At 41.9% G+C, this 27,201-nt stretch overlaps 1 protein-coding gene across 1 annotated transcript in view; it reads left to right on the forward strand.

Moving 5' to 3' along the window:
- The window catches only part of LOC122777295 (kelch domain-containing protein 8B-like), a 104,688-nt gene extending 78,108 nt beyond the window's left edge, over positions 1-26,580 (forward strand). Inside the window, exons 4-5 of the mRNA XM_044038446.1 lie at positions 13,957-14,058; positions 25,463-26,580. Coding sequence (XP_043894381.1) covers positions 13,957-14,058; positions 25,463-25,659 — 299 coding nt within the window. The 3' untranslated portion in view covers positions 25,660-26,580. The remainder of the gene's footprint in view (positions 1-13,956; positions 14,059-25,462) is intronic.
- The last annotated feature ends 621 nt before the right edge of the window (positions 26,581-27,201 follow it).

Consider the following 27,201-nt stretch of genomic DNA (forward strand, 5'->3'; position numbering starts at 1 on the left):
AACTCCTAGACCGTTTGTGATGTCTAGAAAATTCCAAAACTCTGGAGTGGCGATCTGTCCATGGTGTGACCCGTCCTTTCCTTTTGGCCAGCCTTGGCCTTTACCATGACGCCCCCTGGTGCTCAGGAGGAATAAGCCCAGAAAATACAAATCAGTGTGTGGCTCCTACACCAATATGGAATTTTTCTTACCATGAGCTTATTTTCTCTGGAGAACAGAATTCCTCGTAATTGGTGTGGTTTTGCATTTACACCACACCTCAAAGTTCCTACAGTTATTTGGACACACACTTGTTTTCATGTTGAAGTTCTGCTGAACCTCCTCCTTTACAAATACACTCAAAAGACCCTGGACCTCGTTGTGCGTCCACAACAACTGATCATGATAATCTGGCCACCCAGATTTATTTCGATGTTATGGCTGTAGAATTGTCATAATGGATATGGTGCCTAATCAATAACCGGCGTCTATAGGAATCAATACTTCAAACAAACACGACAATGCAGAAGAACCAGCAGTAGCACCTAAGTTAGGAGCCAGAAAAGCTCATTGTGATGCATGTTTATGACTAACGCTGCAGGTTAACGTGGTCTTGTAAATACTGAAAAGCTTTTATGACCTTGGAGACAAGAGAACAATCCTGTAACAAGCGGCTACAGTTTGTCAGAGACGGCGCCATGCCCGTTCAATTAAACGCTCACAAAGACGGGAATACTGCCACTCATTATACTGAGGCTGGTGTCGGACATTTTAGATTTAATTGTATAATAAAAACAGAGCCCACATCACAGAGTGTTTAAATCACAGAGTGTCTGGAAACCACTCAGCATGCCCAAACTGAGGCATCGCTCAAAAACACAACCTCTTAATCTCTCAGAACTCCATCATCTCTTAAAGGATGACCTTGTCGAGGTGAAGTGCTCGGCCCTCATGGCGTGTCCTCTGTGAGAACGCCACACCATCAATCCTCCTGCTCCGGGCTCCTCTCAGCGTATCGTACCAAATGTGTTGATGCGACGCTCACACTTCACCCTTGAGAGGAACTATTGTGTCATGAATGCACAAGTTTAGATGACGTGGCGAAGACGCTCGTCCCGGCATACAAACACCAGCGGGAAATCGATGTGTTGAATGAAAAGTGTGGGCTTGTTAGTGCGTTCTAGAGTGTTCTACTTACCACGCTTCATCATGAAAACTATGATGAAAAATGTTCGTCAAAATGTGCCAGAAGGGCCAGAAAATGTCCTGTAACTAAGTGCCTTTGACATTTTTTCTGGAATAACTCCCAATATCTGGCAGTAATACATGCAGCTACAATTTACTGCATGTTAAAATTGTAGAATATAATGTAAAATAAAGAATATTTAAAAGGTTTTGCAGTATATCACATTATTTAAAATAACATTTGTTAAAGTTTTTGTCTCAATGTCCAAAAACAGGCCAAAAAATAAATGGGGAAACTTATGTACAGGCGCGTTTCCCAACTCTCTCTTCTATGGCGACAAAGGCGCTGATTAGTCGGCTACGGTAGCCTTTGACATGCAACTTCTCAGCTTTCAGAAACTGCTGGAATTTTTATGATAGCACAAACCGTCGCATAATTACGCTAATGTAAAGTGCGCTTGTGCAAACATGTCGTCTGCGATACGCCCGGTATTAAAGGGTTAAGGCGGGACGGACTGGGAAGAGAACCAATCAGAGCTAATCTCTTTGTGGGGTACAGAGGTTAAGTTGATGTACCCGGATTTCATCACTGAGGAGGATGTGAATTTAGCCTCCTCATTAGTCCAAAAGTGCACCTATTTTTCTCAGTTTTAAAACCAGAAATGGGAACTGTGCAGCATTATTAGCGTCTCTGCATTATGTATTGCATTGTCTGATTTTAAACATCGTAGATGTTAAAAGAAACAATGAGTGAAATCGATCAGTGAACCATCGTGTCTTTTTAAATCCTCTCCAGTTTTCTCATAAAGTTGATATTATCTCGTGATCATGTGGCTGTTTTTTCCCCACAGATTTGTTATTAAAGCCCCGCAGAGTAATTACAGTGCGTGAATCACAAAATGAGACCGCGGATGTGTTGAGCAATAAGTAAAGAAAAAGCTGTCAGCTGCTGTCACGCGTCCACAAATGTGTCTTTTTATTCTGACACTCTCCTATTCTTCAAAACTCTAATCATAATCATTTTAAATGTCATATATATTCCCCCTGCTTGCTGTCTTTAACGTGCTCTTTTATAGCTCCTTTATAATTTAACTATGTAAAGCTGAACAAAAGTGACATTGTAGAAAACAGATTATAGATTTTTATGAGTGAAAATAAATGGATAAATGTCAGTGGACGTCTTTATCTAACTGTGTTTTTTCTTCTTTCTCTCTTTTCCGTGTGATTAAAAACAATGTGATGCAAAAATCCTCTTTTTTAAAGCATTTTAACAGGTAACTATTCATCAGACTGTGAGCTGCGTCTCTGCTCCGCTGCTCACACATCTGTAATCTTCACTGTGCAGTGACACAGTGTCCCTGAGGGAAGATTTAAGGTGTTTTTCTGGAAACTGCTAAATGAGCTGCTGTAACAAGCCTTGTCTTCAAGAACAACTATTGTTTTTATGGAAACATTATCATCTTTAAAATCCAGCACATTTTTTAAAATGAATCATGAGCTACATTTTTCAACAGCAGCAGAAACAAAGTCTTCACCTTTTACCAGTTCAGTACAACATATTTATATTTCTAACAAATTTTACATTTCCAACAACTGTCTTTGTTACTCGTTACTATCAAAGAAAATCAGGAGAAGAAGAGTTGGTATTATGGTCTGTGTTACGTCCCCACTTGTGGCATCCAGGGGAAAAGGCGAGTAACAATTAAATATTAAACCGGGCGGTTCAAGGAAGAAAAGAAACAGAGATATTTGTATACTTAAACTATTTATTTATACGTAAGTAAATCAACGTTAACACAAATCTACTTCCTGATGGAAGCGAAGCCAAGAAAAAACCTAGGGTTAACACTACGGCCGGAGCCCCGAGGGAATAAGAATAAGTCGAATACGGAGAGCAGCACACAGCTCTCGTTTACGACCAACAGCACTTCACTCTATCTGGCGGTTTGGCCCACTGGCCCCGTCTGCTTCCATCCCTGCAGCTTTGAGACAATCCACCTGATTGCCAAGGTGCCGCAGGTGTGCCTGACCAGTCAGGTGGGGAGGGTGGCACCTGGCGCAGGACACAAAAGAACAGCAAAAACATGCACACGTAACACCCCCTCCCATAAGTGCAAACTAATAGTTTGCTACATTAAATGCTATAAACAACTCTGTTATCACTAACATACTACACAGAATTATTATCTTCTTTCACTTTTTTTTTGTTGTGCTCCTCACCCACGGGACAGGGCATCAGCCACCACATTGTCGGTCCCCTTCTTCTGTTTAATCTCAAGGTTGTAACCTTGCGCCAACAGGGCCCAACACATCAGTCGCTGGTTATGGTTATACATTTGTGATAGAGAAACACAAAAGGGTTATGGTCTGTGTATATAACCACGGGAGATGAACTGGCACCAACATACACTTCAAAATGTTGAAGTGCAAGTAGCATAGCTAGTGTCTCTTTTTCAATGGTGGAGCAGTTTAGTTGATGGTGTTTGAACTTGACCGAGAAGTAACATACTGGATGACACACGTCACCCTCCCCATCCTGTATCAGCATAGCACCAGCTCCTGAAGCACACTTCCATCAAGCTAGCAATATGACTGGCCCAATCGACTGAGTACACAACGACATCATCTCGGTAAACATTACAGTTCTTGACATTTCCTAGCACTAGATACATTAGACTCTGAAACGTGGCAGGCGCATTTCTCACGCCAAATGGCATAACTGTATACTGTAGGAAGTGGTCTGGGGTTAAAAAGGCCGAGATCTCAGAGGCTCTGGGTGTTAATGGAACCTGCCAGTACCCTTTCAGCAGATCGAGCTTTGTAATAAACATGGCTGGCCGAATACTATCGATACAGTCCTCCATGTGAGGCAAAGGAAATTAGTCTGGCACTGTAACTGCGTTAACCTTGCGATAGTCGGTACAAAAGTGCGGGGTGCCATCAGATTTAGGAGCCAGCAAACAAGGGGAACTCCAAGGACTACAGCTAGGTACAGCTAAACCGTTTTCCAACAGGTAATTAGCTTCCTTTTTCATTAGCTCTCTTTTGGCTAAAGGACAATGATACGCATGCTGTTTAATGGGAGACGCACTACCAACATCAATGTCATGTTTTAATACGTTGGTGCTAGATGGTACATCACTAAACAGGGACGGGTGGGAGCGCATCAAAGAAACTATATCTCGTTGCTGATCTACAGGGAGATAGTTCAAATGGGTGTCTATTTTCGCCAAGAACTCTGTGTTAGACAGCCTATAGTATTTACGCAGCATGGACTTCAGCGTTTGATGCCAATCCTCAAGCACCCCCTGTGACTGTGGATAATAAGCACTAGAGACTGAATGAGTGATGCCTCGAGCATGCAAGGTTTGTCTAAATGATTTCGACAGGAAGTTGGTTCCTTGATCAGTCTGTACAACTTTCGGTAAACCAAACATGGTAAAGAATTTAATTAACGCCCGTGTAATGGCAGGTGCAGTGATTTTTCGCAGTGGAATGGCCTCGGAAAACGAGTGGTAACGCACATTACCGTTAACAAAAACTGGTTACCAGACTTTGTCCCCGGCAACGGACCAACACAATCGACCGATACACATTCAAAGGGTTCACCAACAGCAGGAATAGGATGTAAAGGGGCTGGAGGAACAACCTGATTTGGTTTCCCCACTACTTGGCAGGTACTACATGTTTTGCAGAAGCGTGTCACTTCCTTCTTCATTCCTGGCCAGAAGAAATGCTTCAGAATACGGTCATGGGTTTTAGTGACACCAAGGTGACCAGACCAGGGATGGTCATGAGCTAACTCTAGTACATGCTACCGGTATGCAGCTGGAATCACTATCTGACACACTGAGCCACAGTCACTAACTGCATTGGTTTTTCTTAGTGGTGAAATCCATCTCCACATCAACACCCCGTTATCTAAGAAAAATGACTGACCTTCAGTACATTTATCGATATTTAGCGACAGGTTCTGTCCCACCTTCACATTTTTCTAGGCCTCTAGCCCAGTTCTTGTTTTCTCCCGTAGGTGGCAGCCTGTCCTCAGATACGGCAGAAGCAAAAACAGAGTCAGACAGATCGACATCCTGAGCTTGTTTTCTGGCCTGCCCCCTAGTTAGCACGCTAACTGAAAATACGTCAGGGTGACACTGGACCAGATCATCATGTCTAGATTCTGCCACAGGGTTGTCAACAACTTCGGGTGATGGATATACTTTACCCCCAGCTATGTCGTTACCCATAATAAATCCAACACCATCGATGGGGAACGAAGAATGGACAGCTACCCGGAAGAAACCAGTTTTAAGGTTAGACTGGACATGGACACGGTGAAGAGGGGCAGGTACAAACCTCATCCCGATACCTCTTACGATTGCGCTCGTGTCACAGGCAGACTCCGCACTCAAGGGCAGTACAGTGGAAAGAATGAATGACTGGGAGCCACCAGTGTCGCGCAACACTGTGACAGGACACTGATCATCCACCTTTCCTGTGAGCGAGACAAATGGAGGGAAAATGAAAGGTTTAAAACACTCATCAGGTACTGCTTGAATGGGGGACAACTGGTTACTGTTCTTACTAGCCCCACACCCTTGGGCTTTGAAATTGCCGCCTGCTGCTTGCGTTTCACCGCATTGCAGTCCGCAATTAGATGGTCAGCTTTATGACAGAAAAAACATTGCTTATTTGCCTTAGGTGCAGAGACTGATGTACTAAAACGTGGAACACGCTTGTCACTGGACCTAAAAGCAGTTTCATGTTGAGTAGGGGAATAATGCCTGATAAAGGTGCTTTTTTGGGTAAGAGCGAACTCATTAGCAAGAATAGCAGCTTGCTGCAAAGTAGATACCTTCTGCTCATTTAAATACACAACAGTTCACTCAGGCACTCGGTTTTTAAATTCCTCTAACAACATTAGCTCACGTATTGAATCAAAGTTATCTGCCTTACAAGATGAGCACCACCTGTCAAACAGCATCCCCTTCTCCCTGCCAAAGTCAGCGTACGTCTGGCCTGCGGTTTTTCTAAGACCACGGAAACGCTGCCTATACACCTCAGGCACCAGCTCATATACCTGCAATATTGCGCTCTTTACTTTTTCATAAGAGAGGACATCCTCCACAGAAAGAGAAGAGCAAGCTTCCTGAGCTTTACCCGTTAGTTTGCATTGTAACAGTATCGGCCACACCTCCTTCGGCCAGTGCAGGGCAGCAGCAATGTGCTCGAACGCACCAAGATAACATTCAATTTCGGACTCTCGAAAGACGGGACCAAAGAAATGTTTTTACTCACGTCAAATGTTGCAGATCACGAAGACGGCCGCGCACCAGACGAAATTGAGCTAGACTGTAGTTCCAGCTCTCGCCTTTTGACCGTTGTCTCTGCGTCCAATTCCATCCCCTTCAACTTGAGCTGAAACTGACGCTCCCTTTCCCGTTCCTGTTCCCCATTCTCCAGCTGGAGACGAGCTAAACGCAGCTTTATCCGCGCATCTATTCTGGATCCAGGGGTCGTTTCAACAGACAACGGTTCAAAACACGGCAACGTAAACTGCTTCTCGTCCCTGTCACCATGTTTTACACCGGGGGTAATGTTCAAAATGTATAAATAAAATCAAATAAAATGCAAATAAATCTGCTTTCCTACAGTTGTCTAGTTGACTCAGCATAGGCTTCGCCACAAACTCCTCCACACTAAATGCTGACCCACTTGCCATTACGCCGGTAGTAGTGTCTAGCCGCTAGGGTAAGCTATTAGCAAATTAGCGTGTACTCCACTCACTCCGTGGCAACCGTCAGAACCATTCATGCCAGATGCTACACACACAAGCAAAGAAACCCAGCCTTACAATAAACAAACATCCCCCAGATTCTACCTACCAAAAACTAACCTGTCTGTCTTCTGGAGCGTGCCAGGCTCGAGGCGACTTGAAAGGCAGAAACATTGGCGGCCTGGGCCCCGAAACGCCTACCCCCGTCAGGGAATTTGATCCCCGCCCAGGATTTGATCCGAAAATAAAAAAAGCAAAACAAGAAACAAGTGTCCGATGGAAGGGTGCCGTGCAACCCAGCTGGACACTTCTGCCTAACTGAGGGAGTTGTTGTACAAATAGGTAAGGCTAGGTTGTGCATACACCACCGTCAATACTGACTTACCGCTTAGTCAAAGTAGTCTAAAAAGAAACTACAAACATCTTTACTAATTTCTGAAAACGAAATTAGATCCCGGACGAGCCCCCAAAATTGTTACGTCCCCACTTGTGGCATCCAGGGGAAAAGGCGAGCAACAATTAAATATTAAACTGTGCGTTTCAAGGAAGAAAAGAATCTGAGATATTTGTATACTTAAAGTATTTATTTATACGTAAGTAAATCAATGTTAACACAAATCTACTTCCTGATGGAAGCAAAGCCAGAAAAAACTAGGGTTAACACTATGGCCGGAGCCCCGAGGGAATAAGAATAAGTCAAAGATGGAGAGCAGCACACAGCTCTCGTTCATGACAAACAGCACTTCACTCACTTTAAGACTTTCACTTTTTTAAGTTCTATTATCATAAAAACGTGACTAACACTTCTACCAAAGTTGTTTTTCTGGTAACAAACTATTCCTGAAGCTTCTCTTTGCTTTTGTGGCACGGAGCATTATCCTGCTGAAAGAGGCCATCAGGGCAAAACTGTCTCCATGAAAGGGTGATTATTATGGTCTGTAACATCCATATGGATGGCAGGTTTCCCAGCAGAACATTGTCCATACTGTTACAAGTTAGAGTAAAGTAAATGATATCACTGAACTATTAACAACTTCAGCAGCATCATAACTTTAATAATAATGTACAGATTATTATTACAGGAGAATATTTCACTCATTTCACAAATGTTTCTTGTTTTTTTCTCTGCAATTAAAAGTTTTAGAAACACAATTCTTGAAAAGAACAGGTTTTCATGAACGTCTGACTTCCTGCTGCAGATCAATCAATTGACAGTTTATATTTATCTGCACCTGCACATGTGATCTTTCAGTCCATTGATTTGCTCTTGTTTGTTCTGTGCAAGGTCGTTCTCAGAACTCATTATCTACAGTACGAGTGGAGAGGGATTATCATCCACTGCAATTTAGAGGGCTGAACGTGCACTGTAAAAACTGACTTTAAAGGAAGGGAAAATTGTTGTTATTTTAAGCCTAAAAGTAAAAAAAGTAATCACACTTTTGGAAAATTTGTCTCAGATATTACAGTGAACAATAAGCTTTAATTACCAGTGACGAGCTACAACATGAAATCACAACCAAGGAACAAGATGCTAAAATGCTAAGATAATAAACTCTCTGGTGCCTAAAAATGTTTTGGTTTGAAACTGGGTTTTATTTAAGCTTCTTTTATTTTTGGCAAAATCGTAGAGTTAAGGGATACATACTGGAACTGTAAGTAGATTTTGGAATGATAGGAACTATAAGTAGAATTTGGAGCTATAATTAGATTTTGGAATTATAAGTAGATTTTGGAACTTTAAATAGAATTTGGAATTGTAAGTAGATTTTGGAACTTTAAGAGGATTTGGTAACTAGAATTTGAACTACAAGTAGATTTCAGAACTAAAAAAAATCTGTAGAGTAAAAGCTCCATTAGTCAGGAATGCTGAGTCAGCACTTTTTACTTGTTGTTCTTGGGTCAGCATCTCCTCCTACGATTCATACATCACACTCAAAACATTTAGGATATTCCTGCTACCTTTTTCTGCTGACATATTATTACTATTTTTCCATTGAAAATAAACAGACATCTCATCTAAACTGTAGGAGGAGCTTGTGAACCCTAAAACGGCAGAAACGGGAAAACAATAGTTGTAAATTGTCAGCAATTTCCATCTATTGTTTTCCTGTTTCGTCCTCCTCATCATCAAAGCGTGTCCTCCCGAAGTGAAACTACAGAAAGCGTGTCCATCCGTCATCTTGTCTTTATGTTAATTACACAAACGCAAACGTATGCACTTACACAAAGTTCTCTTTTCTCCTGTAGAGTTTATTGTAGAACCCTGATTACTTTGGCTCATTCTCTCAATCCTTATAAAACTTTCAGATTAGCGCATCGATCCTCGTGATCTATAGGAGGGGGGTTTATTCAGCGGACCTGCACTGCAGCACCTGCCTCAGGCGTGTGTGTGTGTGTGTGTGTGCGTGTTTCTCTGCAGTTCAATGCAGATAAAATAGAGGAGAAAGAGTCGCTGCCTGAGAGGCAGAGAAAGAACAGAGCAGGAAGATGTTTAAAGGCTTCACACTGTTGCAGAAGGATCCAGCAGAAAAACACGCCACATGAGGAAAGAACAGTTGAGACTTGTGGTACCATGTGATCAGTGGTGATTTCTCTAAGACAAGTGAAGCTCAGCTTACTCTACAATGTTCTCCATGTGACGACACAGAAGAGGTTTTTATTTTCACTGCAGTAAAAAAGCTTGACGCTGATTCAACGGACAAATGTGTCAAACACAACGTCACTTCCACGGAAGTTCAGCTTCTCTGGGAGTCAATGGAGCAGTGGGCGAGGCTTCTGTGTGATGATTACATGACATGTCATTTAGCAGACATTTTTATCCAAAGCAACTTACAATGGAATTGAGTACAATCAGCCAGGAGTGGTCTAAGGGTCTAAGCCACTGAGCCACTCCAAGCCCTAGAAATTGGATTTGAGAACGTTAGATTGGAGGAACTGTCTGAAAGGCGGAGCCAGTTTTTTGACAGAGTTGCAGACACAGTTTATAGTTTAGTAATAGTTTTGATAGTAGTTTAGCGGTTGTTAGGGACGGGACGACCGACAACCGACATGCTTGTGTTCTTGAACAAACACTAGGCCGAAATGGTTCGATAAATTCACCTTTTAGAGATGCGCTGTTGGTGGTTACACCAACGGACACGATAATTCACGAGATGGGTGGATTGCGTGAATAAAAAAATCGGATGAATTGTGAGCGGGTCACGGTTGAAATAAATAAACAAATAAATAAATAATACATAGATTAATATTCTAAAATTCTCAAAACATTATTTTTCATAAGGAAGGAATGAGTTGACCTAGATGATCTGTGCAGCTGCTGTGTTCCATATGTTTAGCAATGAATGATGATCGGGTGTGTGTATTAACTGTTGAAGAAAACATTGCTTTGGGTGGATTATTGATATTTAGCAGTGGGTGTGGATGACATAACTCTATTTCTCTATCTCTATTTTACTCTCACTGCTGTTTGATTTCATTTGTGATTAGATCAGAGTGATTGATCTCTTTTTGTTTCGTTTAGTTGTTGGTCACTTCTTTGATGGTCAAACTGCTGCTGTTGTTGCTGCTGTAAAAAAAGAATTATGGCCTATACGGCCCCTCATAAATATATATATGTATCTGTATGGCACTCTTATAATCTACTTATATCCTCCAGTGGTAATTTAATATGTAACCAGTGCCTATTTTTGTTATCTGTCTGAATGTGTGTGCGTATGCTGATGATATCATTCTGTTTCCTGAACAATATCTGTCCATTTCTACCAAGTGATGGAAATGTGGTGAAGAGAGGGGGTAACTGTATCCCCTGTGTGTGTGTGTGTGTGTGTGTGTGTGATTTTGTGAAGTGGGGAAACAGGAGCAGGAAGATTGATCCCGAGCTTTAAATAAACACACTCTCCTCTCCTCCAGCTGAGTCTTGCAGGCAGACATCAGCCTTACATGTCACTCACTCAGCTCACCTGGCCTCACACACACACACACACACACACACACACACACACACACAGCTGAATTAATAAAATGCTGACAAATGTTGCTGTTCTCTCTGCTCAAAGTGACTCATTTGTTCTACTTTGTGTTAAAGCAGCGGTTTCCCTGTGTCCTCGCTCTCCGTCTCTGGCTCAGTCTCCTGGTTGGTTTCTGCCTGACAGACTCTGTGAGAGACAGTGTGAGCACACGCATACGTGTGTGTGTGTGTGTGTGTGTGTGAGAGAGAAAACACACTTGCACCACTTTTCTTCACCCACAGAGAAAACCCCCCCACTTCAATTTGATATTGATGAGGTGGAACTAATATTTCTGGAGTATTTTCAACACAAGGATTTATTATGAGATGGAAAAACGATCTCCTGTAGAGGTCAAGAGAGTCTCACACACACACACACACACACACACACACACAAAACATGTCTTCACCTTAAAATGGTGTTATTTACGTTATGGGGACTTGAATGTTGTCCCCATAAAGACATTTAGGTCCCAACAATATAAGGAATACCAGGTGAACACACACACATTTGTACAGCGCTCGTTGTAGTGAGAACACTCAGATTTAATGCATTTCTCAGCCCCCTTACCTTAACCTTAAACACCTGATGACACATTAGGAACACAACCCGTCACACGTTGTTTTCAACTGATTTCATATTTGTGAACATTCCCTCGTCCCCTCGCCCCTAACTGGTGTCTAACCTTAACCTAAACCCAATTCCAGCTCCAGCCCCAAAACCACATCTGAACCCTGAAAAACCCTTTAAATATTGTGAGGACCAGCCAAAATGGCCTCATTTTCCTGTATGGTTTATAAGATTGTTGGTCCTCACAAAGCCACAAATACAAAGCACACACACACACACAGACACGCTGGTTTTGTGTGGACACTCATATGTGTGGACATAATGCATTCCCAGCCCCTTACTCTAACCTTAACCATCAGCACTAAATGCTGAACCCTAAAACCAGGTCTTAATCTGCTTTAACAGTCTGCTAAAGCAGTGTGAACAAGCCTCATGGACATGTCCTCACAAAGACAGGTTTGTTTGACAACTGGTCCACACAGCCCTGTTTAAGACACTTGTGGTTCAAACACTGAGAACTTAACCTTGAAAACAAGTCTTGACCCACTAAAGTCCTTAAAATGTCCTCACACAAAAAACACACCAGACTTATGTACTCAAAGCCCCTTACCTTAACCATCACAACTAAGTGCCTAACCTTTAACCTAACCCTAACCCTAAAACCAGGTCTTAACCCTGAAAAAGCCATTTAAAGTTGAGGGGCCCAGATGCCCAAATGTCCCCACAGAGACAGTATTTTACAAAGATGTAAACACACACACACACAGGCAGAATTTCATGCCTGTTTAAAAGCTCGTCTCCGTCTCGTCCTCGTCTCTACATTTGCATGTTATCTGCTCTTTTTCATTTTCCACAGCTCAACAGCTGATCTGCTGCCGTCAGTTTCTCTGCTGCAGGCTGTGACTCACTGATTACTTCCTAAACTCTGTACTTCTGCACCGTCCTCAACCTGCCTCCATATTTTCTTCTTCTTTTTTTTTGACAGAAGATCACATTCACGTAAAGTGTCTTCGTCCTCCGCTCCTCCGTCCTCCTGTCTTTATTGCTGACTAATACTGTCTTTATATGCTGAGCAATTTCCAAAGGATTTCATGGTCACAGATGAATTTCCCCCGAGCAGCAAACAATTTTAAAAATAAAAAGTATGATGGCAACAGTCCAGATGTGTCCTGTGCATATGAATGTCCTCGTAATACGACAATATAAACAACACACGAGGTCAATCACAATAATGCACATAAAAAATGTTTTATATTAAAAACACAATAAAAGCAAACAGTTGTTTTATCAGTGAACTGTGAAACTCTGGAACTTTAACCATTTAAACGCCCATTTATTCTCCATTTTCTGTCTGTGTTACGTCTGTCTGTCTCAAACGTTCGCTCCGTCTCTACCCTACATGTCTCCACACACGTCTTTTGCTTTGGTATGGATGTTACACAATAACTCCTCTAGAGGGCAGTATCAAGTCGCAGGCACCAGCTAACATGACGACCAGTTTATTTATATGCAGAATGTAAAGACGACTTAATATAATGCTGTGTTCACAAATTTCAATTGTGCCCATCGTGTCTGTCGCACAAATCGCGTCGGATGCTTGCGTTGAAATTGTTCAACTTTTGTGGAAAATGGCGGCGACACGATAATCGTTAGTTGCAGCTCTAGCGGACACTCGGAGCTGTACGACGCGTCTGTGACACGTCTGCAGAGAAGAAACCGTCGTCTTGTGGTGGTTTCACAACAACCACACGGAGCCGCACACAACTTACAACGCGACGTTTCCACAACAGAGAGTGCAACAATGCTTCGGTTGACGGTGAAAAGAAATACCTGTTACTTCTCTTTAAGATACGGTGACTTGCGCTGACCTACGGCGTGATAGACGCGATTGGTGAGGAGATGACGAGCTGCATTTTCCTTTTACTTTTAGAGATTAGATTAGAGATTAGAATCACTTTATTGTCACTGAATAAGTGCAGTACTCATACAACAAAATGAAATTAGACATCTAATCTGAAAGTGTAAATGGTTTTAAAAACTTGCTTCACCACATTCAGCCCTCGAATAAAACCACAGCGCCCAGCGCGTGAAGCCGAACACCTGGCAGTCACCGTCCATTTCCTGGCTGCAGCCACTTTTAAATGCCCGTCTCGGTCGGTTTCTGTCCCTGCGATTTCTGGTGGTTTTGTTCCGTTGCGTCCATCGTAGGTTGTCTGTCCTGTGACGTGTGCGATGACAGACGAAATGAACGCAAAGTACGGGCGACAAGGCTTCCTGTGTCCGCCCACCCCTGCTCTGCTGCTGTATACACACAAACGCTCCCTCTGTCAGGTCTGATAATTGTGATGAATTCTACCTTCAATCAGATTGTCTGAGCACGTCCGCTTTTTTGTTGACGCTTTTATTAAAAATACATTTGCACTGTTTCCTCTCCACTCTCAGGAATCTGGATTAAACCGAGCCGAACGTCCAGGATGAGGGAGAAGCGAGCCGACTTTGTGGCCGGATGTCTGGGAGGAAGAGTCATCGCCGCCGGTGGTTTAGGTCAGTGAAATCTTCATCTCCTTCTTCTTCTCAGTTTGTCCTTTTCACTCAGGTAAAGAGAGAATTGTGCTTTTTACCTCGGGAAGAAACACAAACACAATCAGCTTTATTTTTAGTGTGTCACAGAAACCTTTGTCTGTTGATCAATCACACACACACACACACACACAATCACACCTGAAGCTAAATAACTTCCCAACCATGTTACTACTCACAATTCTACAACAGTGTCAAAGATGTTTCATAGATCACATGAAGCCCTGCAGCATTTTCTGTTGATGTCTAAAGAAATATTAGTTCATGGAGAGGACAGGTCTCTCATTGAGGAGCAAAATCTCAGCCTCATAAAACTGCCTACTTTCAAGGTCCTACATCCGTAATGCTGCCATCTGGTTGATGATAATAAACTGGAAGTAAAAGTAAAGTGTCAGATCTCTCCTCTGAATATTCTCTCAGTGCTTGGTTCACTCCCCAAAAATCTCCATTTCTATTTGAAACTTTATCTTGGAAAACCTATTTTCTCCCATTTTTCTGACTTTGCAAACCTTCCTGCAAAGTCAAAACAGACATTATGCTAATGCGTGCACAGACTGAGTAACCTTAATGAAAAATAAATTGATAAATTGTGCTTTTAAACCCGGTATGCAGAATGCGAAACAGCCAATTTTCCTACTGCACTGCTCAGGGATTAAAAAGTCGACTCCTAAATGTAAATATTGGAAATGAAGGAATATGACCGTAAAGGGGAGCTTTTAAATTATGGGTTTATTTTAATTAAAAAAAAAAGCACACAGTCTCACACTGTCTGGACATGCCCCCAGCACCTGATCTGGTCTGTCAGTGGGAAAAACTGATTTTAGACTCATAAATAAAAAACCATAAATAAAATACATCTACACCTTCATAAGACTGTGATATCCTCAGAATATGTTGCTTTATATCATCATAATCACCTTTTCTTTTCTGGAAACTGACGTTTGAAAAACTACATATTCTCGTGCACCAAACTCCATAGAGAAAATCTGGTCTACTGCTGGTCTGTTTGATACGTTTGCTTCACTTGGATAAATCTGAAGAAATGATTTCAAACACTGAAGTGACAAAAGAACACCTTTGAACTTATTTATGGAGGCAGCAATGGATCAACAACTCCTGTGTGCCTTTATTTAAAATGGCTATTATTTTCAATGGACTTTGGTGCAGCCAGAAAAACTCTGTCTAATGACAAAATAAAGTGTAAAACATATTCACAGACTTTATAAAGTAAGCTTTTTCTTAAGTAGGTAAAATCTGCTTTAAATGAGAGAAAACATCTATGAATGAAAAACATTCTCTCCTGTCAGTTCAGACGTCACTGCTCATCACACACACACACACACGCACACACACACACACACACACACACACAGCCAAATTAATTGTCCATTACCTTTTAATTGTCCATTACCATTCAATTTTCTCCTTGACTGCGCTGCGTTTGTTAAATGAAATACGCAGCGGTGTGAAGAGGCTGAGCAGTGCTACAGTTTAATCCCAGGTCAGCCCACTTTGACGACATGCTTGTTAAGCAGATATTGAGTGACTTTACTGTGCTTTTCCATGCATCAGCAAGAACACACACACACCTTATGCAGCAGTATACATACAGCACCAAACACACAAACAACAGGTGGTGTTAACCTCACGCTCCATAATGAAAATCTCACCACAATCACAGCTGCGAGCACAATTCATTTGCTGCGACACCTTTCGTGAAACTATCATCAACACACCGTTACTGAGCGACTGGAGAACACTACATTGTGACATTTTCTCTGAAGAGACTTCTACTGTTCGTCTCCAGAGAAAGTCCAAGTCTCGAGTCTCTGTTTGAAATAAGAATGATTTAAATCCATTTAGTCCGTCCCTCACACTGCACTGTGAAAGCATATGTATTCAAAGGATGTACTAGAGTTCTATCGTCCACAGGATTCAAATGGATCATTTGCAGGTTTGCTTTGAAAAGTCTACTTTAATGCAATGCACACATTTGATTGGATTAGATTCCTTTTAATGTCACTGTACACGCGCCACAAAATAATAAAAAAACACTTCATACAGACAGAAGATAAGTGGCCAAACATTTTAGTACAATGCAAAGAGTGTTTGTCGGCAGTGACGGTGTCAACGTCGAACCTGAGGACACATCTAAAGCTACGTAGCCTACTGGCCTACAGCTGTAACTGCAAGCACTCACATACAGTAACATGGGGAACAAGTGCCAACCTTCCGTGTGTCTTTTCATGTTAAATCAATGACAGAGTCAGCTTTAGTTTCATATCATTTCTGAGGCAACAACAGTGTACAATGAAGTCAGATGTAGCCTAACCATTCCAAATATGACCTCGAAGTGCCACCATGTGGTACAATCTTTATCAGTTTATCTGAGATTTTGAGACTCATACACATAAAAGAACATTGACCTTTGAACAGTTTCATCTTTATAATTTTGGTCTATTTTATAGAACATTAATGCCGTCACTTATCTGGGTTGAAACACAATTAGCATAACCACACACACAATATGCAGATCCTGTGCAAAATGAAACACTCTTGTCAAAACTCTATACACATTTATAAAAACCATATTATGTTACCATATAAAAGACACACATTTCATAAGGCTTTATTCAGTTTAAACCAGTTACACACTGCTGTGTTTAACTTTTAGCAATTCTACCAATTCTAAGTGAAGTACCCAGAGAAAGTGCAACATGGTAAATTCAAACACGACACAAGATTAATGCTGCAGACTATTGAAAATATGATTTATTTCTCTTCATATAACCAAAATAAGTCAACAAAAGAAGAAAACAAAAAGAAATCTGAATAGAATAAATGACTGTAAATACTACACATCTCTTGGCCGAGCTGGATCTGGCCAGAGAATTTCATCAACATCACAGGCAATATTCTCATTGGCAAGACAACGTGGTTAGAACCGTCTTAATGACGGATCCATCCTTGCACAGCTACGGTGTCGATTTGGTCACAAGCCTCTTCCATGGCCTGAATGAGGGGCACCTGAGCCTGGGGCCGGAGATTGTAAACCTTCCACCGCCATGCCGAGAAAAACTCTTCTATGGGGTTTAGAAATGGAGAATATGGTGGAAGGTACAGTACTGGAAACTGTGGATGGTGTGGAAACCAGTTCTGCACAAGAGCAGAGAGGTGGAATAACACATTGTCCCGAGCAATGTGTTGCATCTGGTGCATTTGGTAAATTGCTGTGACGAGGTTGTGCAATCGGTCCAAACATGTGAGGATGTTGTCTGTGTTGTAAGGGCCCATATTGGCATGACGGTGGAGGACCCCATTCTGTGAAATGGCAGCACAAAGGGTGATGTTACCCCCACGTTGCCCTGGGACATTAATTATAGCCCTGTGGCCAATGATATTTCTGCCACTCCTTCTTGCTTTACTGAGGTTGAATCCTGCCTCATCTATGTACATGAATTCATGCGGTATTTCCTCAGCATCCATCTGTAAAACTCTCTGAAATACAGTGAAAGACAAGACTGTGTAGTTCAGGTCTAGTATACAGTAAATGTACACGTTAAAACGATTACATGTGCAGTATGTATACCTCCACATGCCGCAGCTGTTTGGTCCTCTCTGAATTCCGTTCAAAAGGCACTCGATAAAGTTGTTTCATTTGAACTTGATGTCTTTTCATGATGCGTGCTAGTGTTGTCAGAGAGACCTGATGGACATTACTGAAAATGGCATTGTCACCAATAATGTTGACTTGAAGTTCTCTGAGCCTGGTGGCATTATTGGCCAAAACCATGTTTTTGATCTCCCTCTCTTGTTCTGGTGTGAATATGGGCCCCCTTCCTCCTTGTCGTTCTCGGCCCTCAATCCTATATAGAAAAAAAATACAGGTAGTGCTGATATGGTAAGCAGCTGATTACTGTAACTGTTTTTTACCTGTTTTCTTGTTGGAATGTCCTTAAGACAGATGCCACTGTAAATCTGGAAAGATTTGACTGAACTCTTTGTCCAGCCTCCCTCACCGTCAATCCATGGTTGATGACATGATCAACTAGTGCACGGATTTCATTTGACAAATTTGGTCCTCTTCTTCTTTGAGGATGTTCTCCTCCTGTTTCAGGTCTACCTCTACCTCCTGCTCGTCCTCCACAGATTCCCCCTCTCACCCTCACTCTTCTTCCTCTGACTTCTTCCATTTTGGTTGAAAGCAGGTGAACTCACCTGTTGTGAGTGTGTGTGCAATAAAGCAATCATGTGTTTACACACCTGATATGTGTTTAATCAACTGGTTCATGTGTGTGCTGATTTGTCGCTCCCAGTCTTAGGAACGCTCTCCCTGACGACCTGAGAGCACCACTGACCCTAGACACTTTTAAAAAAGGCCTAAAAACCCACCTTTTTAAGAAAGCTTTTTAAGTTTAATTGGAGATGTTCTCTCTCCAATTATTTTTATTTTTTAGGTTTTTTTTTTTATTTTTATGTATGTAGCACTTTGAGATTGTTTGTTCAATATAAAGTGCATTACAAATAAAATTCATTATTAGTGTTATTATTATTATTATTATTATTATTATTATTAATAACTCACTAACAGCAGTCATATAGTCAAGTAGCTGTCCCACTTGTCTATTTTGTCCAGATCACATTGTAGGCTCGCAGCACATGTGTTTCTAAGTCCAGGATTTTTTATAATGACATGTAGAGTTGAATCATCCGCAAATAGGTGGAGGTCATTCTTCAAGGGTGATGCAAGGTCATCAATAAAGATCAGAAAGAGTAAGGGCCCCAGGACACTGCCTTGTGGACCTCTAGCAGTTATGAGCAAAGATGAAGAGGTAAACCCGTCAGGAAGGACGAAATCCAGCCATACAGGTCACCTTGAATGGGCAGCTTTCCATTCCGAGGGAACTGTCTGAGAATCAAGAGAGATCTGGAATAGTTTGGCAAGTGCTGAGGCTAGTTCAGGGCCGCAAGTACTTTTGCCGATATTCCATCTGGACCATTGGTCTTGGATGTGTCCAAATTGCGACTGTTTTGGGCCAGAACTTCAGAGAGGAAAGGACTTCATTGGTTTTGGGTGGCAAGTTTGGAGGAGATTTGCCATTGAGCATTTGCAGTGAAAGTCTTATTCAGTAGCTCAGTCTTATCTTTTGCCTCACTGAAAGTTTGACCATCGCTGACTAGTGGAGGGACAGAGGATGTTTTGCTGCTGTCAGTCACTGCTTTGACAAGCTTCCACCTCTGCTTATTGTCTGCATGCTTGAGATTCTGATCTAAATGCTGTGAAAACTGTACCCGAGCATGACGTACAACACGCTGACACCTTAGACTTGATATAAAGCACAGGAGTCCTTGGTTTGGTTTGCCACCTTTTGAATGCATTTTGTTTCTTTTAGACAGCTAATTTGCAATCTTCATTGAACCAGGGTTTATCAGAATACCGATGCTTGGTTGTCTTGGAGGGGATGAGCATATCCATATCCATGCTGATGTTATCTCTCACACAGGACCATGCTGCATCAGCACTTTGCCCTTTTAAGAGAGAGGTACACCTAGCCTACACCTAAGGAACAATATTACTAGAGGTAGCATAAGTTGGATCACAATTCCATAATCTTGGTCGATTCTTGCAGGGGTCATCACCATTCGATCGGTCCGTTTCGAGGCCTTTCGTAAAATTGTGATGTGACAATAGGAGATGAGATGACTTGAGCAGTCAACCCAAACCAAATAATAAGACCAGGGGCACTTGCTCCTAGGACTGAAACAGAGTTTCCCACTTCACAGCCCCTACGGATACAAGCTAGGGTGTCATCCCCTTAGCCAGCCTGGCCGACCAAGAATCAGCACTCTCAGGCTACCCTATGGTCTAAGGTAGACTAATGCTTTTAAATTGATGAAATCCCCAAAGAATTTAGATTGTTTGTTAAAACAATCCCCATGGTAGCTTTTATTCGCTTTAGCAGCGTCTCTGTGTCCAGACTGTGTGTGTGTCTGTGTGTGTGTGTGTGTGTGTGTGTGTGTGTGATAAAAGACAATCAGGTGACAAAACAAGGATTGAATTAGATTCCAGTGCAGTGGATGTGTGTGTGTGTGTGTGTTGTCACAGTAGGGGGGTCAGTGAGGGAGAAGAGAGGCAGTTATTTTCTCCTCTTTGTGAGTAACAGCTGTGACTCTTTCGGTCTCATGCACAAGCTATTTTTGGGCGCATGACTCAGAGTTGTTTATGGCACATTTCAAACCTTCTGCCTTCTGCGTAAAAGAAAAGAAAAGAGACATGTCCAGTCCGATGTAATGTCACTGCCAAGAAATACAATACAATATAACCTTCTTCTTCTTCTTCTGCAATGTCCGCCAGGCTGTACCAAAAGATAGAAAACAGATGTTTTATCAATGTTATAAAAACTAATATTTCTACTTGTTTATTGTCACAAGGTGGCAGCAGCAGCAAGTATTGTAGTTTATGTTTGCAGAAGTGATGAATGAATAGATTTCTTGAATGCATCTCGTAGGCGGCTGCTGTTAGCTCAACACACGGTGAACCCTGCATTATGTTTACTGTCTAATGTGCTGAAGTTTAGAATCTTTAATTATTTGACAAATAATACCATTAAATATGTAATATATTTTGCTTGAAATAAAAGCAAAAATGTGCCTGTACATCATCACATGTGGCAGTTATTTTCCGGGGCAGCCAGTAAGACTTAGGTGTGCCTCAAGGCTCATGTTTAGGCCCATTGTTGTTTTTCTGATTTTAATAACTTACACAAATTTGTCATGATATATCAGTTATATACAGATGACTCCTGATCCTTATCAGATGTTTCTCAAAATCCATGCAGTTCAAGAATTATTTTCTTTAACAGACTTCTGTTAAATAAGTCTCACATTTTATTTTGTCCCCGACCAGACTTTTAACTTCAGTAAATCGTTGCTCCGTTTATTTAGCAGTCGTCAAAGTGGATGAACTTAAAGCGGCCATAGCATGGTCCTGTCTCACTTATATGTGAGATATGGAGGTGTACTTACAAACATGAAGTGGTTTTTACGGTCAAAAACGTCCTCGTCGCTACAAAACGAGTCGATGTAAATGTCTCATCACCGACGCTCTCGTCAGACCAAAACCACACCCAAAGAACGCGGACTGTCTTGTGATTGGCCAGTTACCTGGAAGTGACGTCATTGCCATGTCAGCTCTCAGAACCGCAGCTCCCCCTCTGGAAAGGTGGATGCACCGCCAGCAATGATCAAAACATTGAGTAATGTCGTAATCCCTTACACCCCTGATCCAGAGTCTGACCCAGAGTCAGTGACACTGTGACAGTGAAAGACTGCTGCAGGACGCCTGGAGCTTGGATAACGTTGTGGTTACCGAGATGATAAACACACATGCAAATGAAACACGAGCAGTGTAGCTTAGCCTGTAGCCTACTATCGCTAATGCTAAAGGACAAAACAAGCACACAAAGACAGTTTTACTTTTTGTAAATATTGTAATATACGTATTGTTGGCACTGCTCCTTCCTTTAGGTGAGGTTTGGTGCTGTGTCCTGCTTTATATTGCTTCTTCTTCTTCTACGGTTGAAAGTATGTCACTGGATGTGCCCGGACTCTAGTGCCCGGACTTGGAGGTGCTGCTGTTTAGAGGAGTGGTGAGATTCGCCACTGACGTAATTAGTCACTGGAAGTGCCGTTCCGCTTCGTAGAGCTCAGGAAAACATTTAAACCCTTCGCTCTCAGCAGTGGATGAACTGATTGTTATGGATTTTTAAGGCTTCATAGACGAGGTCATAATAGCAGATACACACAGAAACATTAATTGGCACTTCCGGGCTATGGCCTATTTAAATATCTGTGACTCAACTCCTTTAAGGAGTAAAGGATATTGATTCAATTATTAAGAATTATAAACTATTATTCCTAAAAGTAATTTAAGAATTAGTTTTTTTGCAAAGCCATAAAATAAATAACTGTAGATTTATGTTGAGGTGTCTTTATCATAGTCAGCATCAAGAAGACATCAGCTGGGATTAGCATCCCTCATGTGGAAGGTAAAGCGGTTGACGATGAATGAATGAATGTTTTTCCCTCCAAACTCCATTTTCATCCTCGAATAGTTTGACAGCTGGTTTTTCTTTGGTCCTTAAATCCACAAAGTAATTGGTTGACATGCATGACGGGTCCTGAAGCTTCTGTGTGACTATCTACTGCTATATAGGACGACCTCTGATCTTAGTGACTCGCCCAACACCTGAGCTCACAGTTACTGACCATGCTGCATTGAATTATCATGATGATGGTGTATTTTATTCCTGTCAAACAAAGACCATCAGCTCACATCAAACACCAGGTGTGTTGTGGCTTCAGTTTGACCTGGTCTTGTTTTCTTCTCGCACCGTCTGATGTGCAGCAGCTGCAGGTCAGAGTGAGGTGAACAGGAAAGACGGCAAAAATGAAGCGCGTGGAGACACACAGCTGAGGATGAAAGATGGGATAGAGTGGGAAAGAAGCAGCTGCCTCCTCAGATAAGTTTGTGTCAACAAAGTAAATCCAAAAAACTGAAGGATTTTCAAATAAGAAGGTCACAAAATATCACTTTTACTGGAGGCAGCAGTGGATCAACAACTCCTGCGTGCTGTGAAGTAAAATTGCAGATTTTTTCCCATGGACTTCGGATCAGAGTTAAGGTTTAGTTTAAAGTTGGAACAGGACCATATATCTTTGATTTAATTATGTCAGGGTGAATAATGTGGTATTTGATCAAACTTCTCCTCCAGCTTTGCTGCGATCATCTTCAAACTTGGTGAGGTCACTGTGGACAAGATAAAGATGTTCTTAATCCAGAAAGATCTAGAAAATTCTGACAAAAATGTTATAATTTGAGATGCAAGGTCCGATCTGAACCAAACTGGCTATGATTGATTATAGTCCTGGGCTGAAGACGACTATGTGAATTTTTTATGTCATTTTTTTTACTTTCCAATCCATTCCTACTTTTAAGTCTTTATTTTGTAGATATATAACCACTGAACATGAATGAAAGATCATTTTCATGTGAAAGGAGACAATTTCCCCTTTAAAACATCTCTTTTTTAAGAATAACAAATCAGTATAAACAGTACAAAAGATTTTCTTCAAAGAAACTGAATAATGACAGAATAAGAGAGACAGGGAACAATGAAAGCGAGGTCGCAGGTCACAGAGGTGACAGAAGCAAAGGAAGGAGGACAATTTGAAACGAGCGACATCAGAGAGGAAGACTAAAGCGGTCAAGCGGGAACGAGTGTTAATGGGGACGACGGGCGGAAGAAGAGCGGCGGTGAACAGGAGGACGAAGGTGGAGAAAATAAAATGAACTGATCAGGAAAAAGGAAGGACATGTTGAGGGAATATGATAATAGTGAGGGGGAGGAAAACGGGGGAAGTGAAGAAAAAGGGTTGATGGATGGGAGTTAAAGGGAGGTAAGAGAAGGAGCAGGACTCAGGAGGACGCAGGAGACAGAGGGGACGTGTGAATTGATATGATCTGTGGGGAGCAAATCAAAGCAGCCACAGGAAGTCTTTTAGTGTGTGTGTGTGTGTTCTTGTATGTGTTGCCTCTTCAGGACCTTTCCTGGCATAAACACTGACATTGTATGGATCAGTAGTCCTCATGGAGACCAAAACCTGCTCCTCATGAGGCAGAACCTCATTTCTGAGGACCTGGTTATAGTTAAGGACTAAGATTTGAATTGTGGTTATGGTTAAGGTAAGGGAAAAGGCTTTATTTGGTCCTCAGAAGAATAGCTGCACAAACCTGCGTGTGTGTGATCTGCAGATACATCTGTGTGTCTTCATAAAACATGAGACAGGAGCCGCAGCCCACTTTACTTTGAAAAGAACCACCGTCGGCACTCTGACTTTGTTCTTTACACACACACACACACACACACCCATATCATTAGGGGACTTGCTGTGATGTGGGTCTCCATGGAAACGGGCAACAATTTAGCGATGGCATGTATAATGACAGAGAGTGTTGCACCTGAGATGGCGAGAGAAAAAAAAAGGTCAGTGCAGCGGAACACAAAGAAACGTTGGTGAGATTGAACACATGGTCGTTTTTCCATGAAATGTCCTCTTGGACTGAATTACCTGCATGTACAGGAACAACAATTAAACCTTCATCAGAGGTAACATGAAGCTGTGCTAAACACACAGGTTTGTGAGTGTTTAGTGTAAGTATGATGTACTATATCCTCATATATTTAATGAACCCATTCATTTCACACAGTTATGAGTGTAAAATGCTCCTGTGTTCCAGAGGGAGCTGTGGTTATTCTTAGAAATGTCCAATCTGCCTAATCCCCATATTGCATGTATATACATGTACTATATGTATAATATATATATATGAACAAATTAATAGAATTACTAATATTCAACAGAGCTCAACTACCCCTTTATATGTCCTTATATGTCCTCCAGATTTTCAGACTGTTTTATCCAATTTAATAATTTACTTAATCTTAAACTAAACCCAATCCTAAACTAACTTGGTTTTAGGATCAGGGTTCAGAAACCTTTTTCCTGTGCTCCATTTTTAACATTAAAATGTAATGTTCTTGCTTATCTCTGTCTTTTTTCTGTATTAAGTTACATTTATAGTCAGTCAGTCAGTCATCATCTAACCGCTTTATCCTCCACCAGAGGGTCGCGGGGGTTGCTGTGCCAATCAGCTACATCGGGCGATAGGCGGGGTACACCCTGGACAGTTTGCCAGTCCATTGCAGGGCCACACACAGATAGAGACAAACAACCATTCACTCTCACACTCACTCCTATGGGCAATTTAGAGTGTCCAATTGACCTAATCCCCACATTGCATGTTTTTGGACTGTGGGAGGAAGCCGGAGAACCCGGAGAGAACCCACGCACACACGGGGAGAACATGCAAACTCCATGCAGAAAGGCCCTTGTTCCAACCAGGGCTCGAACCCGGGTCTTCTTACATTTATAGTGCTTTTGTTTATTTTATTTTCTATATTTATTACATTTATTATTATGTTTGTATCCACACTTTTCTATACTATTCTATTCTTGTCTGTTTCATTGTCATCAGCAAACTTTGCTGTGAAGTTACTTTAAAATTTGTTTTATATTAGACGAAGGAAACGGGGGGGATACAAAATCCTAATCTCACCTAGGATACCAAAATGCACAGGGCCGGCCCTGCCGAGTAGTAACATGAAAGTTAAATAAAACATTATAAGTTAAATGAAGATCTGAGATAATACCACTTTTTTGTCAGGGTGAATTTTTGCTTCATTTTCAGATGTTCACAGCATGCTGACACCCCGTCTCACCTCCTGTCTCACCTTCTTTCTCGCAGGTAACGAGCCGTCGCCGCTGGGTTCGGTGGAGAGCTACAACCCCGCGAAACGACGGTGGGAATACGCGGCGCCGATGCCGACGGCGCGCTGCTCCTCCTCGCTCCTGCAGACGGCCAGCATGCTCTTTGTGATCGGCGGCGTCGCGCAGGGGCCCAGCGACGCCGTGGAAGCCCTCTGCTTCCAGGAGACGGTGTGACACATGCGTGCACACACACATACACGTGGGAATAATGGTTAAACACAGACCAACCAACACACACACACACACACACATAGATTGGATCCACAGATCTGAGGAGATCTGAGATACTTTCTCTTGTGTGTGTCCCACCACTCATGGATGTGTCTTGTACACTGGGATGTAGAGAAGGAAGCCTTATTCACATTCAAGCATTTTCAGACGGGATCCGTGGAGACGTTCTGCGACAGAGACGGACGGAAAAAACACAACACGAGGATGTTGAAGCTGTGACTGACTGACAGGAGCAGAAAACTGTCAGCTTTGCTACTCTGGGGGAATCAGACGGAGACACACACAAAAAAAACACACACTGAAGAAATAACACACGCCTTTGAACTGTTTTCATTTTTCAGAATAAAAGCAGGGTACTATTTTCTGGCTATTAAAGGAACTTAGGGCCATATATGTATTTTCCTCTCTGCTGCGACAGCAAAGCTCGGACACTTTTCTATGACTGGTGACGTTCTAGGTTTGTGAATGTCTGTTTTGGTTTTTTCCTCCTATAGGTGGCAGTGTTGTATCAGTAATCAGTTTGCTTTACATTTGCTGTCAGCAACGGCTACCACAGTGTCAACAACAACAAGCGTTTACACCCTTAGACCATATATGAAAAGTGGACATAGCCCTTTTCCCTGTATGATCTTGTTCTTTATTTGCTCTTAAAACCCTTTCAAGAAATGTTCTTTTTATTCACACAAAACCTCCTAAAACGACTCTAATGTACAGTTCCAGCACGACTCGGTTTGGTATCGGTCACGTTGTTTTCCAGGACTTCATAGTTCCTCCTGAACATGGGCGGAGTCCAAAATGTTGTGACATAGTTTTATACGCGACAAACACAAACTAGTGACTAGTAAAGCAGATTGTTTGGCTCTAACTGAATCATTAGAATCAGTCGATTTAAAAAGATTTGTTCACAGAATGGTTCAGTACTTCCTGCATGACCGGAACACAGTCACTGAACTGAAATACCAGTGAACGGGTTGTGATTCCATGTCACGATCACCGGCTTTCAGCGGGGCTGTCACTGAATACACTAAATATTGACATTTTAGACATTTCCTTTGCTAAAAGGTGGAGATGAACGCATGTTTTCAGGAGTTTTGAGTCTTTTTAACTGATCTACAGCATCGTTCACTGTGATTCTTGTGTCAGATGTCGCGCTCATGACTCTTCAGTGACGACACTCTCTGATCAGTGGCCGGCAGTCTGTTGACGTCATATTTTAGTATCGGCTCAGCTCGCTAGGAACATCGTCAGAGCAGGTACCAAAAAAACCACCAGGTACTAAAGCAAAAACAAATCCACTAGAGTCGAGCTAGAACTGTACAGTGGAAAAGTGACATTAGTCATTCTTCTTCATGTCTTTGAATTTCTGTTTCAAAAAAAGCGACACAGCCAAACCATCAAAATGGCCGTTTGTTTTTAAACTTGAAGACCATGTCCACTTTTTATATTTGTTCACACAACGCGCAGCTTCTAAATGCATTCTTACCA

This window comes from Solea senegalensis, linkage group LG11 (assembly GCF_019176455.1).
Source record: "Solea senegalensis isolate Sse05_10M linkage group LG11, IFAPA_SoseM_1, whole genome shotgun sequence".
Lineage (NCBI taxonomy): Eukaryota > Metazoa > Chordata > Actinopteri > Pleuronectiformes > Soleidae > Solea > Solea senegalensis.